Source organism: Crotalus tigris, unplaced genomic scaffold (genome assembly GCF_016545835.1).
Source record: "Crotalus tigris isolate CLP2741 ecotype Arizona unplaced genomic scaffold, ASM1654583v1 scf7180000018825.4774228, whole genome shotgun sequence".
In the NCBI taxonomy this organism is placed as follows: Eukaryota; Metazoa; Chordata; class Lepidosauria; order Squamata; family Viperidae; genus Crotalus; species Crotalus tigris.
Genome location: NW_024097215.1, coordinates 947,360 through 974,893, shown reverse-complemented (window position 1 = coordinate 974,893; position 27,534 = coordinate 947,360). Strand labels below are relative to the sequence as shown.

At 39.2% G+C, this 27,534-nt stretch overlaps 1 protein-coding gene across 1 annotated transcript in view; it reads left to right on the top strand.

The window, feature by feature from the left end:
- Window positions 1-27,534, top strand: part of KCNU1 (potassium calcium-activated channel subfamily U member 1) — a 69,043-nt gene that overhangs the window by 14,420 nt on the left and 27,089 nt on the right. The window contains exons 11-20 of the mRNA XM_039356630.1: window positions 805-910; window positions 2,572-2,654; window positions 3,923-3,992; window positions 5,964-6,116; window positions 7,628-7,740; window positions 9,201-9,269; window positions 10,506-10,592; window positions 10,748-10,854; window positions 12,595-12,694; window positions 25,535-25,646. Coding sequence (XP_039212564.1) covers window positions 805-910; window positions 2,572-2,654; window positions 3,923-3,992; window positions 5,964-6,116; window positions 7,628-7,740; window positions 9,201-9,269; window positions 10,506-10,592; window positions 10,748-10,854; window positions 12,595-12,694; window positions 25,535-25,646 — 1,000 coding nt within the window. The remainder of the gene's footprint in view (window positions 1-804; window positions 911-2,571; window positions 2,655-3,922; window positions 3,993-5,963; window positions 6,117-7,627; window positions 7,741-9,200; window positions 9,270-10,505; window positions 10,593-10,747; window positions 10,855-12,594; window positions 12,695-25,534; window positions 25,647-27,534) is intronic.

The window sequence follows — 27,534 nt, the reverse complement described above, 5'->3', positions numbered from 1 at the left end:
GATTCAAATAACCTCTTTATATTCATATCAAAATATTTACAATACCATGTATTCTTCTTTACAGCAACGTAACTCAATGAAGACTTCTTACAGAGAGATGCAGAGACAAACCTGAGACTGAATAAAATCCAGCTCCTAACTCAACACCCTTTTTTTGCACAGATTCAATAGCACTTTCTTCACATTGGCTGACTGAGTTACCACATGACTCTTCCTGCTCATGAATATTCCAACAGAGTTGGCTGTGATGAGTTGGCTGGGGCAAGTTGGTCAGAACAAGTTTTCCTACCTAGGCCTTCCAGGCTGGAAAGTTTGAACTGAAATAAATGCAGGATTATTTTTCCCCGGAAAAGCACTAGTTTAAATGCATTTGTCCTGCCTAGTTTGTCTTCAAGTATGCATGACAGGGTTAGAAAATCATAGTTCTTTCCCCCTGATGATTTGTCCCTTCCCAAGGTCAGCCTCTGACTGATGAAGTGTCACCTTTTTATGAGGTTGTCAAGCAGAAGTTGTCAAACATACAGCCAATGAAGCCACATAACATGGTTCTCCATCACTTCCATGTTTTTTTTTTTTTGGAAACTAAATGACTTCTATCCTGTTTGATAGGATGTACACCTAGGTCAGAGTGCTTTGGAATAGCAGGGTTAAACAGAGTTAGACCTCAACAATAAACCTAAGGCTGCATAACTCAAGTGGTCATTGAACATATATGCAAGGTCTGTAATTCCCATAGGTAGCTATATGTAAGAGTAATTATTTCCCAAGAGTTGATAATTGCTTTTCTTCTCTCTCCCAATATAGACATCCTCCCTCTCTGGAACTAGAAACTGTGTTCAGATGTTACACAGCGTATACCACTTTTTTCCAAGGTTCTGTCATGAATAGTAAGGATCTTCTGAGAGTTAACGTAAGGACAGCATTTGATGGTACATTACAGTCCTGTGTAAACATTAGACAGACTGGGATAGATGGTTATATGTCAGACACAGATGTTGAGGAAGATGTGGTGTGCCTGTGTATCCTGTTATCCCTAAAACTGGCCTCTGCAGTAAGATGCTACAGAAGATTATTTCCCCCCTATTATCATTAAAGAAACACTGATCTTATTACCAAGTCCTTGCAACATGGAGTGACAGAACAGAAGCTGTCACTTTATTCTTCACTAAATGTATCTGACTGGTATACTGATCATACACAGTGAGTGTTAATTGCAAAGTCAACTATGACATTCTCTTGACTGTTTCTTAACACGATGACCAAAAGCTGCTTACTATGTAACTATGGCTTGCAAAGTATAATTTATGGCAGAGTTTTTCAACCCCAGCAGCTTTTAGACTTCAACTTCCAGAATTTTCCAGCCAGGATGATTGACACAACTTAAAGTTGCTAAGGTTAAGAAGCACTGATTTATGTTGTGTGCAACTTTGGGATGAGGGGATGGAGAAAGTGCAGATCACCCTTAGCCTTTGAGGGTTTGCTCCAAAATGGAGGGTAAAGAATGGGTAGGGATACAACGGACTACATTTGATGTAATTTACATTAAATTGAAATTAAACTGATTACATTAATATGATTACTTTCCCTGCATTTAAGAATTTGCACCCGCTGTGAACTTACAAATGAAAATTCAGTTTTGGCAACTGAGGCTTATTTGACAGATTACCGTTCAGCAGATCATGCTTTATACCTCTGCAGGCACCATGTCAATATGTCAAAGGAGGGATTATCAAATATATTTTTGTAAAATTGAGAATATGTTTACAACTGTGCATAACTAACCTTTGGATTATGGTGAAATCCTCCACCAGATTTATGGTGGTGAGAAAAAGAGTGATTGGAGAGGAAGAATTCCTGCTGAATACCTTCCTTTTGCATTTCAAAGAAGTCTTTGAAGATGCCAAATGAAGTGTCTCGGTTGTATTAAAAAGAGGCAGGACTTTCACACACACTTCTGATCACCTCGTAATTCAGAGAAGAGGAAAAACAGCATAAAACCATCATAAACATAGTTATTGGGAAGAATTGTTTTTTTCTGGAAAATGCAATAAAAGCTAGCACACACAAACAAACAAACAAACAAAAATCCCATGAAAATATATTTGCCTAGCATGAGTTGCAATTCTATTTAATTTTCTTGGAAAATACACTTTATTTATTAATTAAATTTATTTGCCACCTACCTCGCCACAGGGTTACTTTAGGCAGCTAACATTAATAAAAAAGAAGAAAAATGAAAAGACATATAAACAGAAGTAAATAACAGAACTGTACAGTAAACAATGACAAAGAAATACAGTGAGAATAAATACATCACTATGATAACTGGAAAGATGGATGGATGGAGAACAGAGAGCAAGTAGAGGAAGGTGGAATCTACCATCAATCTAGCAGCCACCTCCAGTTTGGAAATACACACCCTCCCCAATTTGGTCCCCAGGTCGATCAGCACAGCTATGTCTTTAGGCATGTAACATAATTATAGATAGTACAATTAACAAGGCTGTTTATTACATAAGCACATAACATTCCAATATTTTCTCCTCTCTCCTTTCTCTCCTTGAAACATAGATGGGTAATGCTGAAGCATGCCTCATTTTAGCTGATATATGTTCTACTGATCCTTATACGGAGGATATTTCCAACATCATGAGGTAAGGTGGGATCTAAATAGCTGCATTTCTTTATTTAATTAGGATAACCCCCAGTGCCTTCTTACCAATTTTTTACAATATTAAAACTGGCAAGGAGGTTTCCCTGGTTCTAGATCAGTGGTTCTCAACCTTTTTAATGCCGCGATCCCCAACCGGTCGTAAGTCGGGGACTACTCAACCGGTCGTAAGTCGAGGACTACTCAACTGGTGGAGCACCGTTTGCAGAATGGGACTTTTGGCGGGCTCAGCAGGGCAGAGACAGCCTGGACAATTCCTATTGGCTTTTGAAAGCCAATAGACTTAGACTCTATTCAAGAGAGTCTATTCTATTGCCTTTCAAAAGCCAATAGAATAAAAGGGAGTAGCACAGCTAAGGAAAAGGGGGGGGAAATGGCGGACTACATTGTTTGGCGATCCCCGTGAAATGGTCGTTCGACCCCAAATGGGGTCCTGACCCACAGGTTGAGAACCACTGTTCTAGATGATTTCGTAAGTCTTGTCATGTTCTTAAATGGCTCTGCGAATGTTGCTCAACTCTAACTTTCAGTAGTCTTCATTGTTAGCCACTATTGGCTGTTATTATTGGGAGTTTAGTCAGCATATCTGGAATATCAGACATTTTTCTATGTATTTGGTGTCTTCTTGTTCAACCATTAGATACACAGATAAATATATATAGAGAGAGGTCATGCATTTGGAATGCCTAGGAAAGACAGATGCAAAAACAGCAATCCCAGTTAGCCTTTTAACAATAATTTGAAGAACTTCATTGCATTTGTATAAAAGCATAGGTGTGACAAAGAATATGAGTGAGAGTGCATACAAACCATGAAGAGATATGTCTGGGTGGCCGAAAAAGGAAGAAAAAAAATGTTGTAATAATTGTATATTGTTAGAAATTATTTTATTCTCTTGGGATCCAGAACAAACCTGATGCTTTCATTCATGAAGATGCTGAACTTCTAGTTGTTGTTTTTTTTCCCCTCTGCTAATCAATAAATATAGAGAAGCATTCCCTGATCTGAGTCTTGCAATTTTAAGTGGCACAACCTAAAGGTTAGAAACTAGGGCTCAGTTGTCTGTGAACGATGGATGCCTGGACACAGCCAATCCAATGTGAAGTTTTTGATGCTGCCCTTCATCAGTTAAGCTGGTGGCAAATTTATTCTCCCTCTTCACTTAGTTTAGCTAATATTATTTACTGTTCATACTCTTGACACACCCCTATCCACAATGTACACTAACAATAGCTTTGTTTTTTCATGCAGGGTACTGTCTATCAAGAATCATTTCCCAAACACCAGAGTTATAATACAAATCATCCAGTCTTCTAACAAGGTTGGGTTGTTTTCCCCTTTTTTTCTTTCTTCTTGTACATTTGAGTAGCCCCTGGTTTATATAGCAGTTCATTATGGATTTGAGAGGTGGCACTTCACCCACTGAGATTTTTCAAAACAGAATCTTTTTTTTCTGTCTTATAAAATTCATTTAGCCACCCCGACAGTCAAGCCTTCCATTAGCAGAGATTTTAAAGGAAAACTATCCCATCTCCCTCTATGGTTCCAATATCTATTTCTTTAAAATCCAGTGACACCCAACTCCTATTATAAAAAGGGGAAAGACAGTTCCCAAGTCTTCAATTAAAGAAAACTAAAGTAACTAATTAAAAGGGTCTACACAAGGCCTGGGAGAACAACTAGAATGTCATAAGGCTGTCAGCTGCATGAATCTCTAAGGTGGATTTTCATCTGGAGGGCAGGCCAGCAACCTCCAGGGTCCTGCAAGATGACATAGTTTGATCGATGGGACCTGGAGAATATCTACTTTACAGAAATGAATGAAGATAAATGATATCTTAACCTATGCAGTCTAAGGGCTTTAAAGATAATAACTGGCACCTTGAATTGCATCTGGAAGACAACTGGTAACCAATACAACTCACAGACCAATGGAAAGCTGGCTGGAAGGTGTAAGGAGGATTTCCATTAGGACAGGGGTGTCAACCTTGCAACATCACGTGATGTGTCGTGACATATTGCAACTTTTTTTCCATTGCCGGCAATGGGGTGGGCGCGGTTTCGCTATGACGCATCTGGCCCACAGGCCGGCAGTTTGACACCCCTACATTAGGACAAAAGTGATAGGTCTGTGCAGTGCTTTTTTTCTTAAAAAAAAAAAAAAAGGTGCCGGAACTCACACACATCATACAACCCGCCTTGCCTACCCTACAAGGTTCCATCCAAAAAAGGTGTCGGAACTCCGTTCTGGGCGTTCTATGAGAAAAAAATTCCTGGGTATGTGGCACATTTACTGATGCCACCACTTAACCACTGTTGGTGCAGTGGTTAGAATGCAGTACTGCAGGCTACGTCTGCTGACTTCTGCCTGCTAGCAGTCTGGCAGTTCAAGTCTCACCAGCTCAAGGTTGACTCACCCTTCTATCCTACCGAGGTCAGCAAAATGAGGACCCAGATTGTTGAGGGCAATACGATGACTCTGTAAACTGCTTAGAGAGGGCTGTAAAGCACTGTGAAGCTGTATATAAGTCTAAGTGCGATTGCTATTGCCATTAAAAAAAATCAAATTATATTCAATGACACAAGCTTTGTATAAGAAGAAGGAGCTGCTGCAAAGAAGGGGGGTGGTGTCAGGCTATTCTCCAAAACCCCGAAGGCAGGATGAAGAAGCAATAGATGGAAACTAATCAAGGAGAGAGTCAACCTAGAACTAAGGAGAAATTTCCTAACGGTGAGAGCAATTAACCAGTGGAACAGTTTGCCTTCAGAAGTTGTGGGTGCTTCATCAGTGGAGGCTTTTAAGAAGAGGCTGGACGGTTACTTGTCTGAAATGGCATAGCATTTTCTACTTGAGCTGGGCATTGGACAAGAAGACCTCCATGGTCCCTTCCAACTCTGTTATTCTGTTATCCTCTATCCTTATTGCTACTCTCACCTGCTGCTGACATCAATGGTGTTTATGAAGGAGTCACGATGAAACATTCCATGTTCTCCGAGACTTTGTCAAACTTTATACAGGTTCACGATGCCGAGTGATTTAGAAATCCAATCTAATGTTTATAATTTAAAAAAAAAACAGTTATTTCAGAACCTTAGCACACTGTTTCATAAGTATAATACTGTACTATTATATATAATTTATGAAAGAGAGTGAGTGAATTCAAAGTATGTAACTATAAGACTTTAGTCTTCCCAAGAATAACACTCTTTTCTGCTGTTGACATGAAAAGTGTATGATTTGTTTTTTTAATTTTTTTTTTAATATATTGCTCTCTATTTCGTCCTGAATTAGGTTTACTTGCCAAAACTCCCTGGATGGGACTGGAGAAAAGGTGATAGTATCATTTGCTTTGCTGAACTCAAGCTTGGGTTAATAGCTCAGAGTTGTGTGGTGCCAGGTTTGTCCATACTGTTGACCAGTCTCTTTATTAGAGAAAATATCCAGGTACTGCTCTTTAATCTATCTCAACCTCAATGCCAATCAATACTGATTGCTCGTATTGATTTATTGCCCCCCCCATCTTACCATAGGTTAACTCTGGGCAGCTTACAGTTACATATACAATTAAAAGATAAAAAGTTAAAATCAGACGTTAGAACCAAGGAGGGTGGGGGCAGAGTGAGGGGAGGTGGGATCTGTTGTTACTTGATCAACCATCTCCACTGTGCTGTTTCCCCATCGGGGCAAGAGGCCAATTGGTAGAGCTGTGGTGGTGCAGTGGTTAGAGTGCAGTACTGCAGGCTACTTCTGCTGACTGCCAGCTGCCAACAGTTTGGCAGTTTCAGTCTCCCTGGCTCAAGGTTGACTCAGCCTTCCATCCTTCCAAGGTCAGTAAAATGAGGAGCCAGATTGTTGGGAGGGCAATATGCTGACTCTCTAAATCGCTTAGAGAGGGCTGTAAATAAGGTGACCAACTTTTTTACAATGAGAAGGAGGACACAAATAAATTGAAGGAAAAAAAGTGAGTCTAATGCGTGCGTGTGTGCCGTGTCGTGTTTCGGTAAGAAGTAAACAAAGCCACTTGCTTGCAGCGCACTCTTTCTCCTGTGTGGAGTGCATGCGTCTCATAATCGCGCCTTGCCGCACTATACTGAGCCTTGACGAATCATCATGTCAAATACAAATATATCACATCACACGCAACGGATTGGCTCGGCATCGATAGAATACGGAGATTTACAGATTAGTCTTCAAATATCGAAAAGGAGGGCATGTAGGAGGACACTTTTCGAGAAAGGACGGAGCTTACAAAAGGAGGACTGTCCTCCCTAAAGGAGGACGGTTGGTCACCTTACTGTAAAGCACTGTGAAGCAGTATGCAGTATAAGTCTAAATGCTATTGCTATTGCTATTAGAATAGACCCTTATGAAAGGATAGGAGGTTTGGGGCCAACTTCACCTCAGAGAGCAAAATGTTCCAGAGGGCAGGAGCAACAGCAGAAGAGGCCCCCCTCCTGTTCCCTGCCTGCTGGAATAATTGAGCTGACAAGATCCACAACATGCCTCCTCTGCTAGTACAAGTTGTATGGGCCAATCCCAGGTTACTGCTATGAAGTGCTCTCTAATATATATATATATATGTGTGTGTGTGTGTGTAAGACAGTTTTTATGGGTAGATACTATTAAACTTCAGTTAATTTATCTTTATTTCCATATTTATGAAGAAGTCAGGCCTATAGGGCAGAAGACAACTTATTGCTGCCCGCTTTTACCAAAACTTTGTTACACCTTTCATAATCATTCTGCCTGTTAGTTGTGTCTGTGAACTGGAATATCTATGTCTGTTTTTGTTTAATCTTGACTGAAGATTTGTTGGGACATCCTCATTATTAAGTACTTGATATTTCTAATCTGAAGGACTAACAGGATGAATTATTGTTAGAGTGGTTGGTGTCCAATTTAGATAACAACTCTAAGCCACAGGGGAATCCAGCTAATAATTTTTTTTTTAATAGCAGAAGGATGTTTGGATTAAGCATCAGCATGAAATAGAAGGCCAAGACTATAAAGTGATGACTCAGCTTCTTTCCAATGATTTTGTTGGCATGTCCTTCAAAGATGTTTGCCAGTAAGTTTCCCCATTACCCCTGCTCCCTTAATCCACTTTCTTAATTTTCCACTTTAAATTCCACTTTCTTTGCCACATACACATTGTCAGATTTCCATCTACTGGGCAAGTTGGTACTCCAATAGATTAATTCTTGACATACGTTTTTTCCACCATCCCAATCAACACATGAACAGAATAGTTATTGCTGCATCTAGGGATTAATTTTGTATATTGAAATGCCACAATTTATTCACTGTGAGATTCTGGATTGCATATCTTGTATTTCCAGAACTAAATCAGTTCTGGATCTGCTTAGCTTGATCTCAATGTACCAGGTTCCTGAGTTCTGAACATTCATTGGCATGTTAAAAGCATATTTCTGATGAGATTCTTCAAGGCTTATGACTGCCAATGTTTAGACCTTACTGTAAGACATAGAAAAGATCAAAGGAAGATCAGTCAATTTTACTTTCAGGAACCTTCTAAGCCAGAAGACAAAGCCTCTCTGATGTGCTCAATATTTTGCTGCAGGCTCATCCTCATTTTACCAGCCATAGAGGCAAAGCTCTTTAAAGTTCCTCCAGAGAGGATGGAGCTGATCACCATACAGATTCTAGCTGGCTACTATATAAGGTTTCAGACTATTGCACAGATAAGTATTGATTCTAATAGAGGAGAAACTTAGCCAATTGGACACACAAAGAGCTATTGAAGTTCTGCTTTCTATAATTCTATGTCTTGCCTAAATTGTGATCCTAGAGCAGTGATGGCGAACCTTTTAGAGACCGAGTGCCCAAACTGCAACCCAAAACCCACTTATTTATTACTGGGTGCCAGGTGGGTGTGGCCCACTGGGTGGGTGTGGCTGTGATGGTCATGGCAGATTGGGTGGGTGTGGCCAAGGTGGGTGTGATCACCTTAATGTTGCTCATGGGGAGGGATGCCTGTGGGGGCTAGGCAGGGTTGGGGGAGATCCAGGGGGACTCTGGCAGATGGGATAGTGGGCAGGAGGCTCGTCCTGTGGGGTGAGGTGAGGCAGGGTGAGGCAGGGCGGGGATGCCATTGTCACAGGGCAAAGTGAGGCAGAGGCCGGGGCGTCTGCTGCCTGACACCATCGGCCTCTGCACACAGAGTCCAGCGAGCGCAAGGGTGCTGGGATACATCTGGCCATATGGGACCTCGGTGAGTTAGCGGGCGGCTGGTTGAAGAGGGACTTTTGCCATCCCCGGGGCATGGTGCGCGTGCCCACATAGAGGGCTCTGAGTGCCGCCTCTGACATGTGTGCCATAGGTTCGCCACCACTGTCCTAGAGGGTTCTGCCTGGATGTTTCCCATCATGCTTGAAAATGTCAGAAAATAAGGCCTCACCCAAATTAAAGATTGTTTATGTATTAATAATGGGACAACGTTCAGAACTTTGCCTCTTTGTTTATTTGTTTATCATTTTTTAAACCTGAACTTATCTCTTTATGTTTAAGACTGTGCTTTCTGAAGATGGATCTAATACTTCTTGCTATTGATTTTCGAACTGGAAAACAAGGAAACAGGTGATGCTTGAACTTCTCTTTGTATCAGGTTAATAACTCCCCCCATTCTTTTGTTTAAATGTGTTTGTGACCATATTATGTGGCCTAGAATCTGTTGATAATACTCCAAGTTTGCTTGTTAAGGATGTGTGAAATGTCAAACCAAGATTGATCTGGAAGCAATCTGATTCAGATCTTTCAACTTTAATTTCTCTGTAATTTAAATCTAGAAAGAATTTCAGAATAATTCTTTCTGTGTATGCCCACAAATCCATTGAGTTAATTCAGAAATCTTATTTGATCAAATGTTATTGAAAGTGAATTTTAAATTGAATTTTCTTACAGACCCAGTTATTTGGTTTGAAAAGGCAGAGGCCCATAATGTCAACAGATTGTAATTGGCACTCTGAATACATTTTTATTCTTTTAGACCCAATGGAATGTTGAAAAGAAATTATGTAAAGAAGGTTGGGACAGAGATGTAAAGGGGATTGGGACTCCATCACCAACATGATTCCCATAAATCTGAACATAAACTAAATTTATTGGGAACTGAGAAAATGGGCAAGATCAGTCCAGAATCTGTGGAAAAAAACAAAAATCCCACCAAGAGCTAGTTGGACAATGACATACAATGGTGCCAATATCATCACTTTCTTCTTCTTCTTCTTCTTCTTCTTCTTCTTCTTCTTCTTCTTCTTCTTCTTCTTCTTCTTCTTCTTCTTCTTCTTCTTCTTCTTCTCCTCCTCCTCCTTCTTCTTCCTCCTCCTCCTCCTCCTCCTTCCTCCTCCTTCCTCCTCCTCCTCCTCCCTTCTTGAATTTTGAAGCTTAAAGTTGAAATGAGAGGTCCCTGAACTTGGTTGTTTCCTTGCCAACATTTGATTACCCAAACTAGGTAACATCATCAGTGATAATGATGATGACTAGCATCATTGTCATCATTTATTACTGTCATTGTTGTTGTTGTTGTTATGCACTGCCTAGAACTGTACTCTGTGAGATAGGTGGCTTTATAAATATGGATATGACTAATTAATTAATTCTATGCCTTACTCTCCTGATCATGTGTCCCAGAGGAGAACTTTTATGAAAGCATTGGAAAGATTTGTAGAAGAATATGCTCTGTGTATTTTGCCTTCCCTCTTAAGCTTCAACTTTACTTTCTTCTTACAGGAGTTAGGTGTATTTTTCAGATAGTAAATTAAGTAGAATAGTGGTCATGCTGACATGTATCAATAATATACTATTTGACAGTAGCATCCTGATCAATCCACCTTCTGCAATTAAACTCCATTACAACACAATGGGCTTTTTTATTGCTTCCTCTGTCCAGGATCTGAAAAGGTAATCTCTTTTAATTATTTCCATTCAACTGGGGGGGAATATTGAAAAGTGGTTTATTACCACTGAACACGAAGAAATGAAATAAAACTATCTTGTCTGTTTTCTCAGCTGTTCTGTCTAATCCATTTTTGGGGGGTTCCACTTTTATTATCCAGAGCTTATTATTATTGTACACAATGCCACAGTGGGATCACCAATTCTCAGCTCATTGTGAAGTGTCATTGCAAAAGAAAAAGTGTGAAAAAACCAATCCTGGATTCTGGTAATTTAATTTTCATTTCAGTAGCTTTAATGTATTGATGGATAATTGCTGGTGTCATGCAACGTATGTCTTCTGCATTTCTTTTTGCCATTCCCAAGCCATGTTATGAAAAAGAAATCATTTCTGATTTTTTTTTTAAGAAGAAGAAAAAAAATGTGGGTGAAACACTCATGGATGGGGTATTTAGTTAGTTCTAAAATATCCATCATTAGGTCCTATGCAGAGCACACTGGATAGCAAGTGTTTTCCAGCTACAAAATACTGATGGGCTCAATAGCCGTAACTGCGAGAGGGATCTCAGAGTCCTAGTGAACAATCACTTAACTATGAACCCCCCACAATTTTAAAAAGATGTTGACACTTTGGAAAGAGTGCAGAGAAGAGCAACAAAGTTGATTAGAGAGTTAGAGGCTAAAATGTATGAGGAAGAGTTGTGGGACCTGAGTATGTCTAGGCTAGTAAAAAGAAAGACTATGAGTGACATGAGGGAGGGGAGGGAAAGGAGGGAAGGGGAGGGAAAGGAAAGGAAAGGAAAGGAAAGGAAAGATCTTCTCCCTATTACTCAGTCCTTAGTGGAAATGGCATTACTGAAGAATTTCAATTGGCCAGTTGTGTCTTAAATTCTCAGGCACACAAACTCAATATGAGTTGCTCTTCCAGGAATAGTTGTCTTCCATGTAGTTTGAAGCTCTAAGCAAGGCCAACTTTCCCTGTAAAATAATACTATCTAAGGCAGGGGTAGGCAATCTTGGCTCTTTTATGACTCATGGACTTCAACTCCCAGTGGCTCAGGAATTCTGGAGTTGAAGTCCATGAGTCATAAAAGAGCCAAGGTTGACTACCCCTGATCTAAGGTCTTTTATCCTAGTCAAGTATTTCTTTTTATGAATAATCGTTTCGTCTCTTAACTGAACAGCAGATGGCAGGCAAGTCTCGTTGGTGACTTAGCTACTTCATTTTCTTTGCAAATTGCACAGAATTGCAATAAGAGAAACTGAGGCCTGGGGACATATACACCTGTAGGCTTTTCTTTAAATTCTATGATCAATATAACTACAACAACACTCTTCAGAAGAACAGGGCAATTTCTCTAGCATTCACCAAGAGAAGTTTGAAATCAATGCTGTTTACTTTCTATTTCTGCCATGAAAAAGAGCAGCAGAGAAATGAGACAGTGATAGCCATTGATCACTGGCACCAATGTCCATTGACTTACCAACTTGCAAAGAAAAGATTATTGTTTATTTTTCTTGGTCATCTTCCATTCTCCACCAGGTATTTTTAAATCTATTTACTCAAGGGTGTAGTAATCTCAATCCTTCAGGAGATCAGCTACTTCCAACTGCAACTTCAGTTGTCTTTCCTTGAGTCCCTAATTAGTAAAGCAGAACATTTTTACAGAACAGTTAACTACTACATAGATATTAATAATGAAGTGGGATGAGGAGGAGGAGGAGGAGGAGGAGAAGGAAGAAGAGCAAGATGAGGAAGAAGAGGAAGAAGAAGAGGAGGAGGAAAAGATTTTCAAAGATTTCTCAACATCGCCTGTATTGATAAATATTATAAACTTATGTAGACTCGTAGATTGAACAGTTGTTTGATAATTTGGCAAGTTAGCATTACTTGAAGAACTTCATGTATTTGCTATGAGTACATGGCTAGGATAGCTTCAGCAGAACATAGGCTGTTGATTTGAAGGAAGGAAAAGAATAAATTTCCTCTTAATAATTTTCATTTCAGAAAACACATCAAGCAGGCATAGTAATTTGAGACCTTCAGATGAAATTGTAGTACATTCACGATCCCTTGGGATTCTCTCCTTCTTGGACTTTTTTCCCAGGTAAGAGAATTAAACGGAGTTCTCCTTATGTTACAAATCCATTTCTCGACCTAGATTCCCAGATAATTTGGGAATAAAACAAGAGAAATGGCTTTTTGCTTCTCGTTGTATATTAGAAGCTACACTTAGAAGTGCTTGCCTTTGCTGGTTAAAAAGGGCTAGAGATGATGGGCAGTTTTTTACTACTAATGGAAATTAATTTGAAAATAGTGTCATGCCATGTTTCAAGGAGCATCCAAATCAAATTGCATTGAAACCTGACTAATAAGGACCTTCTCACCCCTTTCTAGCCAGATGCTCCAGTTTCACTGGTTTATTTAATGGGAGTAAATCTCTTAAAACATAAATTTACATGCACATGAACAATGGCACTATGGATTAAGATTTGGAACAACTGCAAACACCAAGGGACTCATTCATCTTCTGCCATAACTGTACCTTTGTCTATTAATTGTGTGTGAGATATCTAGCACACACAGCCAGGAGAAAGGAAGAACCATTCCATATTTGTGCAATTTGGAGCCATGATGAACATTTTTATTCAAAGAATAAAACAGTTATTTAAAATGACCAAGATTGCCCCCCTTCCTCCTCCTCTTTTATAAGCTTCTTTCAGTACTTATACTACAGCTTCCATATGTTTCTAACTCAAAATTTGGGAAACTGGCACCAATTTTCAATAATCATATTGCTAACATTCAACTGTAATGACCAAGGAGTGATATGGGAACCACACAAATGGATAAGGGACTATTGTTTCCTCACTCTTGTTTTAGCACTATTTGAAATCCCACCTCACCTTTCAGCTGCTGTTTGACTAAAGGGGGAAATATGCAGGTTGTCTACAGCTATTTATTGACAACCAGTTTTGTCTAGGGGACATATTAGGTTAGAAACTTTCCCTAAAGGGTAAGTTATCCATACTATTGCATTGTGCCGATTTGACCAAAAAGGGAATCATTAAGTTTATAACACCCCCTCCCACTTCTGCCCATAACATAATCTGAAGCAAAAAGAAAGGGGGGGGGACCCTTTCTCAACCTGCTGAAATATCATTATTAAAATGTGCATGAAAAGTCAATTACGCCAGAGGGAGGTATTTAAGAGAAGCAAGTTTCCATACTGTGGGATTACACCTCAGGGATTACAAAGTCTGCTGAATTCTTTGCAGCTGTTTAACTTAAAAGTGGAGCAGACTTGCACAGTCAGATGTTCTGTAGCCCTCACAAGAAGAGAACAAATATGGTGGGAAAACATTGCTCCTTTGGCCATTAGAAGCCAGCCCTGCCATCAAACGAGGCAGCTGTAGAGCAAAGGAGATGACGCCAGGACCTAGCAACTGTCCCGTCATGGCTACTGGAGATGACGTTAATGATCTGCAACTATATAGGATTTAAACTGTTTGCATAAGTGTTGGTGGTTCTATGCTAATTTGCAGAAGACAGGAAGGCAGGCAGGCAGGCAGGCAGAGTCCTCAGTTTACAACCACAGTTGGGACCAGAATTTTCATTGCTAAACAAGGCAGCTGTTAAAGGAATCACATGGTCATCAAGTGAATCTGGCTTCCCCCATTGATTTTGTTTGTCAGAAGCTGTCTGGGAAGGTCACAAGTGGTGATCACATGAACCTGAGATCCTGCAACCATCATAAATACATGCCAATTGCCCAAATTTTGGTCATGTGACTAAGGGGGTGCTGCAATTGAGGACTATCTGTCGATAGCTAGTTAGCTGCATGGATGGATGGATGGATAGATAGAGATAGATAGATAGATAGATAGATAGATAGATAGATACTCAGCATGCAGTTGGATGCCTTATACTGCAGTCTTATCCATGTTTATCTGAAAATTGTTGAATGCAGAAGAATGTCTCAGTAAACAGCCATAGGATTCATTATCTCCTTCACGCTCTTTCTTTTCTTCTCTTTTTTCTCTCTTTTCTTCCTAAGGTTCATTCTTTTCTAAATCAGCAGTTCCTGGGGTTTTCTTTTATGTGGGGTTCTGTACCATCATTTAACGTTTTAGAAGAGCACCATTTCAGTTCAGCATCTGCCTTCATGGTGCCTGGAGGTAGTATTACATACTTGTCCCTGTTTGTCTAGCAGATCCAACATTATTACTTTTAATAATGCTCAAAAATTCAAAAATTTTATAAGATGTTTGTGCCCCTGCCAAAAATCTTGCAAAACTATGGGAAAATGTTCTCTCTCTCTCTCTCTCTCCCCCCCCCCTCTCTCTCTCTCTCACACACACACACACACACACCCTCCTTCCTTCCCTCCCTCTTCCTTATACTACAGGGTGAGTAATGAAGGATTTTACAAGAATTTTTGAAATTAGACTAGATCTACTATTTGGGCCATACTTAGCTTTTGTTTTCCACAATCACCATGAAAAAAACACAAAAATGTCTGGTAGATAGAAACGCTACTTGTGTGATGTTTGCATGAATTTCACATATTTCACTAGGATGTGGCTTGTTTTCAATCATAGTTTGTTCGACCAGTCATAGCGAGCTGGTTCTTTCATAACCAAAAAATCCATAATTCTTTTGTTTTATAAGGATGGCCATCTTATTTCTACTGTAAATTTAGTTAATCTCCTTTGGGTGACGCCATTAAGCTTTCCGGGTTTCTTCTGATGGTGGTTCATCTTAGAGAGCGAGATTGTCATGTGATACACAAAAACATAAAATGGGTGCAGAAATGTGTACTTTCTTTCTCTCTCTGGAGTTAAAAAGATTCTAATCCAACTTCTACCAACATAAAATAAGATTAAAACAACTTAGATGAAAGAGAAAAGGTATTCTTGCTTGTTGTGGTTTTTTTTTTTTTTTTCTTAAGAGAGCACCACCCAAATCTGTATTCCTTCTTAATTGAAATTTATCTAACATCTGGATAATTGCTGGTAAGTACATGTTGATTGCCAAACTGTAGTCAAGGTGTGTCAGTCTTTCATAAATCCCCAGTTCTTAAGATTTTATTCTTTGATGCTATCCATCACATCCAGGTCCAAGGGCAAGTGGGACGTGAGATGGGGTTCGGTGGGGGTGAGACTAGAACTAAGTAACTCTGCCTTCCCTTAATCCAGCAGAATGCAATGCATTTTTTATGAATGTGAAGGGGAGGCTGTGTTGAAGTCTACAGAAAGGTCACTGATATTTTTGGAGTGATAAATCACAAAAGAGAAGGAAGATTTGCATTTTGGCCATATAACATTCAGGGATGGATTAGAGAGAGCAGGGGAAGAATTCTTTGAAGTAATATTTCTCTGCTGACTTGTTTTATTAGCTCACTTTTAACATGTTACATTATTGCTTATAGAATTTCATTTACTTGGATTGGCAGCTTGATAAATATGTCTATTGGCAATGATTTGGATTGCTCTGGGCATTAATATTATTAAAACCTGTCACGGGGAAATGTCTGAAAGATGACTTACTGTAAAGATTACAGCACAAAATAAATCACACAGTGGTATTTGTTACCGTTTATGGCCTCTTGGAGCCGAGTCAATCCCTTTTTATGTTGCATTATTTTTCAAGTTTTTATAGCTTTACATTATATATTGCTGTCAGAAATGAACAGATGGGGTGTCAAACATGAGCTTTTTGAATAATTCCCACCCTTGGGTTATTTGTGTGAAGGACAAGTGTAAAACTCTGTTCTCCAGAAAGGGAAGACTGGCAGGGTTAGTTAATGTGTTGTGACATTACAGAAAGCCTACACATACACACACACACACACACACAGAGAGAGAGAGAGAGAGAGAGAGAGAGAGACTTTTTTGTCAGCTTACACAAAATGGCTCTAGCGTCTGACCTCCTCTGGCTTTTATCTCACAATGGGGCCTGAGGAAATTCTAGCTGCCTGTATACTGTACTTGTAGAGTGGTGGACCCATGTAAGATAAACAGACTAGAAGAGAGACAACAGCTGGAATGTCAGAAACATTCTTTGTGGGCTGTCTCTCCCCAGATGGAGAGACAGGAAAATGTGTCTTCCATATCATGACGATCTTTCACTGGGACTATTCCAAATGAGTGAAAACAGGATTGGTTTCTCTCACGAATGCCTGTAGCACTGCGATCATGGGCGCCTTTTCTTCAACCATTTGTGAGTTTGGGGCTGCTTTGCTGAGAAACGGGTCTGCAAGAGAAAGGAAATGACTTCAATTTTGTAAGCAAAAGAGCAAATTAGTAACGCTCGCAAATCTTATTAGTTGAGCTGTACCTTAAAGCCTGTGAAATTGACATATGAAGGAGATCTGTCAATCAGTGCTGCCTGGTGTTTACAGGATGTGGTGATGTATAATTGATTCAGTGCCAGTAGATTTTCTTACCCACCCACCCTCTGCCTAGAATCGGTCTATAGAATCCATTTCCACTTTGATTCTCTTGAGACTATGGAATCATTTCCCCATCTTTTAAAATGTAGCAACTTGGAAAGTCTTTGCATTTCTTTTTGACCTATATCTTGAAGCAGGATGGGCAAATGAGAGCCCACATAAGGCCTTCAAACTGTCTGTCTATCTATCTATCTATCTATCTATCTATCTATCTATCTATCTATCTATCTATCTATCTATCTATCTATCTACCTACCTACCTACCTACCTACCTACCTACCTACCTACCTACCTATCATCTATCTATCTATCTATCTATCTATCTATCTATCTATCTATCTATCTATCTATCTATCATCTATCATCTATCTTCTTTCTTTTTTCCAGAGAGAGAGGGTGAGGGCAAAGCATGGTTGAATAGCACAAAGACAATATGCATTTATAAATATAACATACAGAACATTGCTTTATTTTATTTTTTCCCCTTTTTTACCATCACAGAGAGATTTTCTTCCACCATGTCCCCATGTACTATGATTTTCTGCAGGGGAAAAAAAGAATCCTGACCTTGCCACAAAGTGGGGGGGGGAGTCACTTTGTTTACAATGGTTTGGAAAATACAATGGGAGAGAGGAAAACAGATACATGTGTCCCTGATTTATCTATCAACCAATGTTCCCTAAATGTGTTGCATAGCAAAACCCATATATCCAGATAGAATTTCCTTGTACACTGCTCTGGGGAAAAGCTGATTATCTGAATTTACTCAGTCTAATCCAGATGCATAAAGATGTTAGCTAATTATTAGTTCTGCCCAGTTAACTTGTGCAAACCTGCCTATTTATAATATGGTCAGTTCCTAATTCTGTGTTGAGGATGTGGGAAATGACAGAACCCCCTGGCAATGCTTATTTTATATTTTAATAACCCAGAGTAATTCTAACAATTACACACATATCATAAATCACATCATAATGGCCCTTATTGAATTACTGATTGGGGACTCAAGTTTAAACAGATTGAAAGAGGATTAAGAAGGAAATTAAGGCTCTAAGGAACACAAGCTGGAAGTTAGGTTGGAAAAAAAATCTGTACCCTTTGCATGAAAAAAATCTTGAATATTTTAGCAAGTTTTGGTCCATACGGTAACTTAATGGTGGGCTAGCTTTTCATAGCCTTCCTTGTTTTATTTCTCAGACAGTCAGTTGACTCCAGTCTTAGACCAGTACAAGCAATTTACCCATGACTGCTCTGCGATTACCTATATTTCTATTTTAAGAGACAATAAATAAAATTTAAGATAAAATTAAAATACATCTATAAAACAATCCAACTAGACGCTGTGAATGAAGAAGTCCAAAAGGAGCAATCCATCTCCAAGTTAAAATGATTTAGAGGTTGAGTAGAGGGCTGTAAAATACTATGTAGCAGTATATAAGTACTATTGCTATTCTTGTCGATCAGGATACATATTTCAATTGCCAAGAGTCAGAGTAGAAAGAGGGATGACCTAAGTAATTTCAATCATGATTGTCTGAGTTGCTTCTCTCTTGGGATCTGGAAAGACTCCTTTTTATACATTAGGTTTAGCATATTTTAATGTTTAAACTTTATTTTAAGGATGGTTCCATCTCAAAATGTCAAAATACCTTTTGGCAATTTTTAGGAGGAAAAGGGGTAGGAGATAGTTTCACAAAGATCAAAAAGTGTACTTGTGGTTCTGTGAGTTCAGCTTGCCCACCCCTAATGGGAAGTAAAAGTGAGCTTAGAGGTATCTGACTCATTTGACACGATCTGTGATTGCACAGTTAAACAGATTGGAGTACATATGAACACAAGCCACTTTCAAATCTGCCAGCTGGGGTAAGCAAAGGATGAGGAGAATGAGTAAGAATATGAAAAGCAGAGAATGGGGACTCACGTACACATACTCAACCTCTACCCAGTTTTATGCCCTCTCATGCTTGAATTGAGCTTTTGAAACCCTTCATTTGAAGTGATCGTGATTTATACTGTACATTGTTAAAAGTAGGTGTGTTTTGAATTGGAGGATGGGAAGACGTGGTTCCACCCAGTTATGACATTTATCCCCGACAAATTATAAGAAAAGAACCATGTTCTAATTAATAAAAACGAGGCAATGATCAGTCTCAGAATTTTCCCATGTGGCCATCCATGGGATTTCTTAATCAAGAAAAAAAGTAGAAGGCATCCTTGCCCTATCCAGATTCCCACCAATCTATAGACAAGCAGTACCCATAATTAAATTAACTTACTAATTAACCGCTCTATTCAAGCTGATTAGCAGTGGCCAAATACAATGAAGAGTTGTCAAGAATGTCTTGCAGCTGACAATGTTGTCAGTGGTGATTACTGGTTGTCACAATTTTCCTTTCTGTTTTGTTAAGGGCATTAGGTTTTGTTGTTCTGGATAACGAAGTTGTTTTCCTTCTCCGGAGCTTTCAGCTTAACCTCCCAATGCATCTGTTTTGTAATATATATATCTGTGATTATATATATTGTGGGGGGGGGGCATTCTATTCACTTGACTTCAGTTGGGCACATTAAAAAAAACAAAAGGATGCCAAATTAGAAATGCTTAGAGTTTTCATTCCAGGAAATGGGCTAGAATCTATTTGATTGGCTTTTACCTGCTGCAAGGGCTGATCTAAAATATTTAAAAGCAGTTCCAGATCAGAAAGCTATAGAAGGTTATAGCCTTTGGGGGGGGGGGATTGTCAGTGTAGGGAGATTTTCTCACATCATTCTATGTTTGTTCTTTTCTCTAAGGCAACAGAAATATGGGGTCTAGTCTGATGGGTGGGGAAAATCTGAAATCACCATAGTAAATTTGGATTAGAATTTGACATACCGGGGTGTGTGTGTGTGTGTGTGTGTGTGTGTGTGTGTGTGTGTGTGTGTGCGCGCACATAGTTACAAAGAATAATTGCTGTTGTTGGGACTGCATGTTTATGTCACTGCAAAGGGTGGTGACACCAGAAGAGGGGAAGCACTTTGTTTTTGTTCAATTTTAGTCCAATCAGTCTTGATCAAAAAGTTGGCAATGATGATCTGTAGCTTCATAATTGTTAGGTAGGAGAGGGCTAACCTGAGCCCAAGGGAGGGGTCAAACTCATCATAAGTCATGAGTCCCCACAGTCCTGCAAGATATCTAAGTCCAGCCCACTTGAATGCTTTCTTATTCTTGTTTGACTGTTAGTAGGTCAAATTCTTGTAGAGAGCTTAAGCTTGCAATAAATCTTTATACTCATTTGAGCATGCTAGGGATCACAGTTATCCCAAAGACATCCTTTTTCTCTGAGCAATAAAGTTTAGAATAATCTTACAGTACTTTATTTCTTTGGATCCTCCTTCTTTTTTAGAATCAGATATTTAAAATGCAAAGTTTTGGTCTGTCCTCTAGAATTTGAAATAATCAATTATATTCTGGTTTCACTTTTTACATTATTGTACTGCATATCTTTTCCACTTCAGAACCTGCCTTCTCTTTTTAAAGAGGCATCTGTTTGTTTTCCCTTGTTCTTAAAGTGCTACAAAACATCCTAAGTTACCATTTTTAGGCTAGGTTTTTGAGTTTAGTCTATTATTAAACTGCATACAGCTGAAAGTTGATTGAGGTAAAATAAAGGTAAAGGAGTTCCTGCAGATTTTACTCCCTTAATTGTTGCCGACTGTAGGGACCGGTGTTCATCTCCATTTCAAGGCCATTGAGCCAATGCTGTCCAAAGTCATTTCCACAGTCATGTGGCCAGAATGATACTATGAATGATGGAGTGCTGTTAACTTCCCACTATTTATCTACTTGCATTTGCATGCTTTCAAACTGCTAGGTTGGCAGGAGCTGAGGTGAGGATGGGAGCTCACCCCATTTTGTGGTGCTCAGGTCTCAAACCCAGGCTGCTGGCTTTCCAGTTGACAAGCCAATGTCTTAACCACTGAGCAACTGTGCGTTGTATGAAGTGAATGCCATTTTATTTCTTCTATTTTATATCTCCACAACATTAAGGAAGCTTTCTTGGTTTGAAGACATCTAATGAGAAAAGCTTCTTTCCTTGAGATTTGTTTGAAATGAGGGTAGTCCAGGGAACTGCAGGTGAGAATATCAGAAAAACAAGAGTTGGAAGGGATCTTGGGGGGGTCTTCTACTTCAACCCCTTGCTCAAGCAGGAGACCCTATACCATTTTAGACAAGTGGCTGTCCAATCTCTTCCTAAAAGCCTCCAGTGATGGAGTACCCACAACTTTTGAAGCCCAGGCATTGAGAAGAAGAGTGCATCGTTAAGGAGAGGACATTGACAGAAGACTCTTGATGCTTAAGAATATTTGATAGATTAACTATTGCTGAAATATTGCTGCTCATTTGATTATTGGGTTTACCTGTCTGCAAGGGCTTTTCACTGATAGTAGTTGAAATGCTATAAATCTTTTTTTAAAGAAATATACAAACTGAGGGTCTGCATATATCTTAACTTATAATATTCCAATTGATGGCAAGCAAAGCCCTTCATTATTATAAATTGAGTGGTATTAATTTAGGGTAATGAAGTGGAAATAGAGGAAGAGATGACAGCTTTCCATAAACATAGCATTAAAGTGACATGGAAATGCTGTACACATTTGTAAGTATTTGTGCATTTCATATCAAGCTTTATTATTGTAGGGTGAAATGAAAATCCATATGACATAACAGTTAAATGAATTAGGGATACTCAAATCCAAGGCAGTCTTCAGCTCTGAATGTCCTTAGTACTGTCATTTTGCTCAGTTTAATCCTTCTAGTTTATTTGCATAGATAAATTACTGAGGACCTCATATATGGAGTGTGGGGAGCATATTAAAAAAGTGACTATTGTGCATACAATGGGTTTTCTATAGGGATGTGGTGGAATCACCAGTTAAAGGAGAAGGGGGAGTTAAGAGGTATACCATTATGGAGTCACTCCAGGGGAGGAAACATGGTACACCAGATTAGCAAATCCTTATCGGCTGGTTCACAAGGGAATGCAACCAGCCTGGTGGGATTCTTGTAATATAGGTGACCAACAACAGAGAAACTGTTTTGGTCTGTTCATGAAGTTGTTCTTGTTCCTTGCACCTGATAAGGCTAGATTCAAACAGCTCTCGATTTGCTTACTACACACAGCTTTAGGTTACTTCTACATAATTTGGCCAACCTTAAAAAAAATCAAATCCAGATTCACTTGAAAGCTGGGTCAAAGATCTAGCATTACTAGATTGCATTCTCTCTTCAACAACTCTTGATCATATTCCCTTCAGCAATCCTGAGAGCATACAGGAAAGTTTTAACCTACCCCACAGAAATCCCACCTCAAAATACGTCAAGATCCTCCCAGCTATTGAAGAGACCTTCAGTAGGCTGAAAGTTAGGGTGAGATCCCTTCTTGTTGGAAGGAGACATGTTTTGCTGTTTTCTACCTCAATATTAAGAATTTGCTTGAAAGTGGGTCAAACAGAAATTCTCAACTGCAAAGGATTGGTCCGCTATAAAAATTCTAATAGATATAATTAAAGTAGGATGGGGAGACAGAGCAACATTTGATAGAGGTGGGATATTTTTTAATATAACTACTAATTTTGTATGATATTTTCCCTGGCAGTCTTCCCCTGAGTTTTTGAAATAGAATCCAGCTTTCACTCTAAATAAGTATATCCAAAAATGTTCACCCAATTGGTTCAAATAGCTGGTCATCTGTCCTCACCTTAAACCCTAGAAAACAAATAATGTCAGCCTAGCAAAATAAACTGTCTGATTTGTAATGTGCTTATAGTCCAAGATACATTAACCATAACAAAGCAGCCTGTGACATCTGCTAGAACAGTGGTTCTCAACCTGTGGGTCGGGACCCCATTTGGGGTCGAACGGCCATTTCATGGGGGTTGCCAAACAACGCAGTCCGCCATTTTTCCCCCTTTTCCTTAGCTGTGCTACTCCCTTTTATTCTATTGGCTTTTGAAAGCCAATAGAATAGACTCTCTTGAATAGAGTCTAATTCTATTTATTTATTTATTTATTTATGAGACTTATATACCGCTTTAAGTGCAAGCACTCTGTAAGCGGTGTACACCAATAAGCAATGTATATATATATATTTACATTGCCCCCAACAATCTGGGTCCTCATTTTACCTACCCCGGAAGGATGGAAGGCTGAGTCAACCTTGAGCTGGTGAGATTTGAACCGCTGACCTGCTGAACACAGTCAGCTAAAGTGGCCTGCAGTACTGCACTCTAACTGCTGCGCCACCTCGGCTCATAAGCCAATTGGCTCAAAAGCCAATAGGAATTGTCCAGGCTGTCTCTGCCCTGCTGAGCCCACCAAAAGTCCCATTCTGCAAACGGTGCTGCACCAGTTGAGTAGTCCTCGACTTACGACCTGTTGAGTAGTCCTCGACTTACGACCGGTTGGGGGTCGCAGCATTAAAAAGGTTGAGAACCACTGTGCTAGAACACCTTAGCTATTGCTACTTATCTTCAAGTAATAATAAAAAGGGAACAGACTCATCTACTTAACTTGTCTTTTCCCTTTAGGCAATCATGGGGACTGTGTTGGGGGGAAAGAGAGAGAGGAAACTGATGATAGTGGTAAAGGGAAGGAAATGGCACCATTCAAAGATGGCGTCTTAGAAAGAAGCCATGGTTGATTGGTAGAAGGTCCTTTTCTGAATTTCAAGCTTGGAAGCTAGTGGATCCTAATGTTTAGCTTGCTGAATAGGCTTGATCAAAATTGTGGCCAGAGTCAGGAAATTTCCTTGGAAGACTGAATCCTTACCTTGATATGTCTGTTTTTCTCTCTTCTCATTTCACCATTTCCTGAGACCTCCCACCACAGAAGCTGTATTCATTAAAATCGCTCATTGACCTTCCTAGGGCAGTAGATTCTAGACAAGCTCATATTGCTTGTGGAAAATATGGCAGATGGGAAGAGCAGTTAAGGCACCTAGAGATAGATGAGCATTCTCTCCTCCCTCTCCCCCCTCTCACTTTCACAATGATATCTGAAGAAAGATGCCTTGATGATGAAGTGTGTTTCAAGCATTGCCTTGCCTTTTTATTTCTCTGCTCAGGGCTCTGACAGGTGTTCCCTCCAGGGCATAGATGCTTCCTATAACATTTGAGTGAAGGGAGATATCGTCTGTGACAGCTTGTGTACATAGATCATGGTTTTATGATGATGGAAAAGTGTGCACTGATTGATTTGCTGAGCTGGGCTGAGTTAAAAAGAGCTTGCAACAAGATAGCTTCCCTAGTGCCAAAACACAATTTAATCAACAGCTGACCGATCCATCATCTGGGCAGCAAGAGGGAGGTTGCAAATGCTGGGGAGGTGCCCTATGACTAATGGACAAAAATGTTTATTCTTGGCATAAGTGCACTGAGATACACAGACTAATTTCTTTCCTCATATTATTTACTAATACCAACTCTTCTCTTGTGCTGAATGGCCCTAGACTGTTTTCCTTCCTGCTGCTTAAACTTGAATCCTGACACTCTTTCTGACACTTATTTACCAAAAGCTGGGATATTATTTGGTGAGAAGGGAGCTGTCACTCATTTTGGGTTTTGCTTAAATATCAGCCATCTGTGGCAGGTGTAACTTGTGTTGATTCTGAAATGCACGTGTATTTATGAATCCTGGAAATTATTTCTGGCAATAAGGTATTTTGTAGATGTTTGTGCACCGCCCCAGAAATGAGGTTTGATGGAAGTAAGAGGAAATAAATTCTGCCAAAGATCCTGTTGGATGGGAATTAAGGACTTGTTTTGTGTCTTGGTTTTTTAGGGTCCTGCTTTTGCTATGAAACTCTTGACTATGTAGCCTCATTGTCAATGATATCCTCAGTCATATCTATTACAGTCACCTTCTCAAAGTCATATCCACAATACAAAAATATAATGCTATGTTCTCTGACACATGTCATTATCTAGTGCGGAGAAGTCAATAAACAAAGGCTGGAAAGGAGATCATGTCAAAAAGAAAGAAATGTCTTAGCATGAGCCCAAAATTGTTGTGAGTTTCTATCAGTGTGGGATTTTTGTCTTGTTTACCAAAGAACATAATAGCTTATCATTTCCAGCTGGATAAAATATATTAATCCTTACTCTGTATTCGATCCTTTTTTAAACGCAATCTTGGCACTCTTCATTCAAGTGTAAACGAAAAGATGTTCTTAAAATAAGGTATATGGGAGAAACGCAGAATTGTCTAGATTGAGATCTCATTCAATAAGTTGATTCATAAATGAGAGCAAAGTATCTCATTTCCTATTTGTATCTTCTGATTATGTCCTTCTGACTTTTGTCCACCTGTCCTCCTTCCTCTGTTTTTTCTTCTTTATGTCCAGTTGTAAGCCTCTTTTGGTAAAGAAATTTTGAAGAATATCTGTTATTCTTCAGACCATAGATGGCACTATGTTAGTCATCCTATGACAATCTGTCATTTTGTCCACCTAGGCGTTCAGAAGAAGAAGAAGGAGAAGGAGAAGAAATAGCTAGTATTTGCTCATTGGATAATACAGGAATGTTTCATTGGTGTGAAGCTGTCCCTTTTGAAATGGCACTCTTGGTAGGTGATGAACCTAGATGAAAATCTAGATGTATTCAGGGCATTGCTTTACTTTTGTTTTAATTACAGCCTGTTAATGTAGAATCCATTTCTATGTTAGGCCATTTTTGCTTGTATTTGCTTTATTAGTCCCTTCCATGCAATTTCCAAATTTTTTAACGAAGTTTTTTTATGAAGTATTTAACCTCCCCAGTTGCATTTTTTCTGCCTCCTTCAAAAAGTAAATAGAGTTCTGAGATTGTCCTTTCACAACTCTTATGTCTACTTTCCATGTATTCTCCACAAATGTCAGAAATTAATAATAATATGCTGTCCTGCCTATCATTAGGCAGAACCCTGAAGCTTGTAAGTCCATCTGCTATTACATGTGCAATTACACAAACCATATACTTACTTACCCCAGTGTTGAATTTGTAGACAGTTTATGTCTGAACCGCTACCAACTTTTCTTTTGGAACAGGAAGCAAAAAGCAGTGGACCACTGATAATGGTACACAAAAGCTTATGTGTTAATTGTTAGTCCTTGAGACAGTACATATCTTCTAACATCGGTGATGCCTAAAATAGCGATGGTCAGTCACAGTTATTTTTTTATTTAGCATATGGCATATCACAAATGGACTAGCAATATATATTAGCATTTCAATTAGATTAGTAGAACCAATAAAATGTTAGATGTTAAAAAGATCTTATGTTCAAATATCAATTTCTAGGCCAGGGATAGGCAACCTTGGTTCTTTTATGACTCGTGGACTTCAACTCCCAGAATTCCTGAGCCAGCATGGCTCAGCTTGGAAACCTCTCCCTTTCCCCTCAGCATGGCTGGCTTAGGAATTCTGGGAATTGAAGTCGATGAGTCATAAAAGAGCCAAGGTTGCCTACCCCTGGTCTAGGCCATCTAACCATTGAAGCGCAGCATTATTAACATTAAAAAAAATCAGATACTGGACCGGTATATATGCTCTCTGCTTACAGATGATCACAATGTAATCTACAGTTTAATGTGGGACCTCGCAGTCACACTGAGGGGATGATGCTATGCCCCATTTATACAGAGAGTTCTAGAAGATGCCGTGTGAGCTGCAAATGCTATTCAGGATTGTCCATCGCTGATGTGGTAGTTCAAAGCCCGGGATTTTTTTTGTGTGGACATTTATATGTCTTCTGACATGGTTATAGTAATTTGGGTTGTTTAGAGACCTTATCAATAAACACAATAATATAGAAAAATAACTTATTTTTTAAATTATTCATTGGAATGCCAAACTCTGAGAAGAAATTTGAAGCATCTTTAGTTTGGGATAAGATATTTATGTTGAAACCTCTTCTGTCAGACTTAATATGCACATTAGTCTTTGTCTTCAATATAGCAAATTCATCTTTTTCTCTCATATTCCAATCAGGCTAGCCTCCTCCTGTACCCCCAGCATCTATTAAAAGGTTATAGAATGAATCACTTCCATTGTTTAGCATCACTTGACAGACTAATAATTGGATTTAAGGCACGTTCCACTAAATACAGCTTGAAATTTCATTATTCAATTTAAACTAATCCAATTAGTTAGAGATGATCATTTAATTTGGCAATGATTCTAATCACTCATCAGCAAAGTTCCCTGACATGAATCTTTTATTTGCCTTCAAAGATAAAACCATTATGAAGAAACGGTTTTATGAATGTTTGCTTGACAGCTCTTGATAGGGAATGTTCCAATCATCTAAAGATTTCTTCCGTCACACCTAAGCATAGTCACCTTGTCATGTCAAATACCCAGTATGACAAATAACCATTATGTTCTCTGACACAACATGACATTATTAGGTTCCCAGAAATCTATAACAAAAGGCTATAATGGACAGAAGAGACATACATCACCTTATAGTGGAC